The sequence below is a fragment of the Sinocyclocheilus anshuiensis genome, unplaced genomic scaffold, assembly GCF_001515605.1.
Source record: "Sinocyclocheilus anshuiensis isolate Anshui unplaced genomic scaffold, SAMN03320099.WGS_v1.1 scaffold1010, whole genome shotgun sequence".
Taxonomy (NCBI): Eukaryota; Metazoa; Chordata; class Actinopteri; order Cypriniformes; family Cyprinidae; genus Sinocyclocheilus; species Sinocyclocheilus anshuiensis.
This window is the reverse complement of record NW_015537936.1, coordinates 1,219,470-1,222,806: the sequence shown is the minus strand read 5'-3', so window position 1 is coordinate 1,222,806 and position 3,337 is coordinate 1,219,470. Positions and strand designations below refer to the sequence as shown.

Below are 3,337 nucleotides of genomic sequence, written 5' to 3'. Positions count from 1 at the left end.
TTTCGTCATCTTCGTCGTCCTGCCTGCTCTCTTGAACCCCCTGCCAGTGACAGAAATATGTTGCGTGCCTTATTCTGTATAAGAAGCCACATCATCTCACAGAAGGATTTATTTCAAACACTCGGCTGACATTATGAAGTGAGTTTGGAGTAAAAGCATGTTATTAAATGTGATATTTTCACGTGCTTTCAGATGGAGCAGCATTTACTACAACGATTTCTTCGATTTCATAATCGTACGATTATGTCGTCTGTGATTGTTTTTGCCTAGCTTGTCAGAGAACTACGGCTCTTTGTATTAAATGCTGCTTCATCTGAAAGCAGGTGATGGAGATTTACTACTAATCACAGAACCGGCTTTACTGACAAGATGTGCATGACAATCGCATTTGATTAATCGTGCAGCCCTAGTTTATCCCCTGCAATTGGGATGCTAGGAAATGTCTTCATTGACAATCTGCAAAGCAAATTTTAGTGTTGCAATTTTGCTTATGTGCAAGTTGGAGATGAAGTAGGAGTATCCATATAATATATTTCTGTTCATCATACAATCCTGAAAAATAAAATGCATCATGGTTTCCACAAAAATATGAAGCAGCACAACTGTTTTCATAATAATCAGAAATGTTTCTTGAGCAGCACATCACCATATTAGAATGATTTCTGAAGGATCATGTGACACTGAAGACTGGAGTAATGATGCTAAAAATTCAACTTTGATTACAGAAATAAATTACATTTTATATTCACATAAAAAAATTGTAATATTTCACAATTTTACTATATTTTTGATTGAATAAATGCAGACTTGGTGAGCAGAAGACACTTCATTCAAAAAAAAATTAAAAACGTAATTATTCCTAACTTTGGACCGGTAGTGTAACTATTGCCATTAATAGTTCTATATGTTGATATCAATGTTTGTTTTCGAGCAGAGAGGCGGTCAACAGCGGCTGGTCAGCCAATCAGGGGGATTCAGCCAGCTCGAGTGATGAGGCATCCTCAGCCAATGGGGACAGTCTGTTCTCCATGTTCTCTGGGCCTGACCTGGTAGCAGCTGTTAAACAAAGACGGTAACAAACATTTAATCTGTTTATCAGACAGTTTCATCCGAAACTATTCATCCGGATGGTGTGTTTGAGATGAGTGCGTCCCTCATGTTGAGTGTGTTTTTTTAGGAAACACAGCTGTGGTGAACAGGAAGTGTGCACTCTGCCCTCTCCTCCGCTCCACCACGCCAGTGACGACAGTAACCAGGTACTAATGACTCTCTGATGCCACTTCAACTAATAAACACACGTATATTCCATCATAATAAGAGGTGGAGTTTAACAGTGGGTGTTTTCTCATATACAGATGTTATTGTAAATATTTTTTGTTTATACATTACATTGTTTATTTTTTATTTGAAAACAGCAGTTTTTGTTTAGAGAACATGTAATCTTGATGTGTTGTTAAAATGCTGTCAAATTAACTTTATATTGTATTCGGTGTTAAAGTTTGGATCTAAGAACTTTAAGATTTTGAGCAGGCTATAAAGTTGTGAAGGAATGATCCAGTTAGTCAACTCTTGTTGCATGAGTCGATTGTCTTTCAGCAAAAATAAAATAAACAATTTTATATTAAAATTAAACGTATTTTAAAATTATGTGAAAAAGATTTAAATAACATCAGGCCACCATGAATACAAAGAGTACATTTCTCAGAAATTGAATGCTTTTGTTTTTGGACACTTTTTAAATACTTAAAACCATTTTGAACATCAGTATTTGTCTTTGACCCTTCCGCTGTTGTGTTTTCTTTGCATTGGCATTGTTTTGCTTTATATGAAGCTTTATAACAAACTTACCTATAACTCAAATAGTAGAGTAACTGATTAGTTACATTTATTTTGTAATTAAATTACGTAACGCTGTTACATGTAACTAGTTACTCCCCAACACTGAGTATGGCATTATCAATGCCAGGGTCATGGGTTAGATTCCCAGGATGCAAAATCATGGGTTTGATTCCCAGGTCATGGGGTTGATACCCTGGATGCAGGGGTGGACTTAGGGATTTGGGGGCCCTAAGCAAATTCCAGGTATGGGGCCCCAATACAATAACTAGCCTATGTGCTCTTTTATGCCTAACCCTTATTTTGCTCGCTCGCTCTCATAGTTTCTAGTTTATTTATCCCTTCACAACCAGTAATTAGTCAACCTGATGCTGTTCTAAACCTTTTTTTTTTTTTGGATCACAAAAGAAGATAAAAAAAAACCCGCTTGCACTTGTCCATTTAAAGCTGCAGTCCATAACGTTTTTTGGTTAAAAATGATCCAAAATCAATATTTGAGCAAGTACATAACCAGCCAGTGTTCAAAACTATCGCCTTACTTTAGCCCGATTCACAACGTCACGTCTGTAAACATAAAGAAGTTGCCCCGGCTACTAGGCTGTCGCATGTGAGGATCCTGCAGGTGACGGATCGTTTATAGCCTTTTCTCACAGCAGCCAGAATAATTAAATGTATCATTTTGATGGTCCGAAATCAGTATTTGAGCAAGTACATAACCAGCCAGTGTTCAAAACTATCGCCTTACTTTAGCCCGATTCACAACGTCACGTCTGTAAACATAAAGAAGTTGCCCCGGCTACTAGGCTGTCGCATGTGAGGATCCTGCAGGTGACGGATCGTTTATAGCCTTTTCTCACAGCAGCCAGAATAATTAAATGTATCATTTTGATGGATTGTAATCTAGAAAGGATTATGTGTTTATGAAACACATGTGAATGAAATGAAATTATATTTCAGTTTTAAATGTGCTTCTGATTACATATAGCCTGGGATTACACAAGATTTGTATTTTAAAGACAACCAGTTCAAAGGGAGCATACTTTTCTTTTTGGGTTAAAAGAATTTCTTAACATGAAATTCGAATGGTATGATAATTAGAGATTAGACTGTACAGAAATTGAAATCTACACGCTAATACACACTATACTCATAGTCACGCAATGCTGATGTTGTTAACTAACAAAGGGAGAACAAAGTATAACAATAAAAATAATTTGCACGGTTTGATGTGATATGAGATAATCGATCGTTAGATTAAATCACCATTGGTAGCGCGATTTATTGTAATGCTTTTTTCCTCAGTTGGTCAAAACAAACATGTCAGACTTGTTACTTACTCGTTCAGATGACAATATATGGTGAAAAGTCTTAGTTGGGTCATATATTCCAAGACGTAGGCTAGAATCTGTGATTAGGATATAGGATTCACACCGGTGCGGTGACTGACTGCCACACACACATACTCCTCAAAACATTAGATTCATCCGCGCTGGAGCCGTGC

The 3,337-nt window shown here is 36.9% G+C and overlaps 1 protein-coding gene across 1 annotated transcript in view; it reads left to right on the top strand.

The window, feature by feature from the left end:
* Positions 1 to 3,337, top strand: part of garre1 (granule associated Rac and RHOG effector 1) — a 44,388-nt gene that overhangs the window by 36,176 nt on the left and 4,875 nt on the right. The window contains exons 12-13 of the mRNA XM_016448026.1: positions 935 to 1,072; positions 1,178 to 1,256. Coding sequence (XP_016303512.1) covers positions 935 to 1,072; positions 1,178 to 1,256 — 217 coding nt within the window. The remainder of the gene's footprint in view (positions 1 to 934; positions 1,073 to 1,177; positions 1,257 to 3,337) is intronic.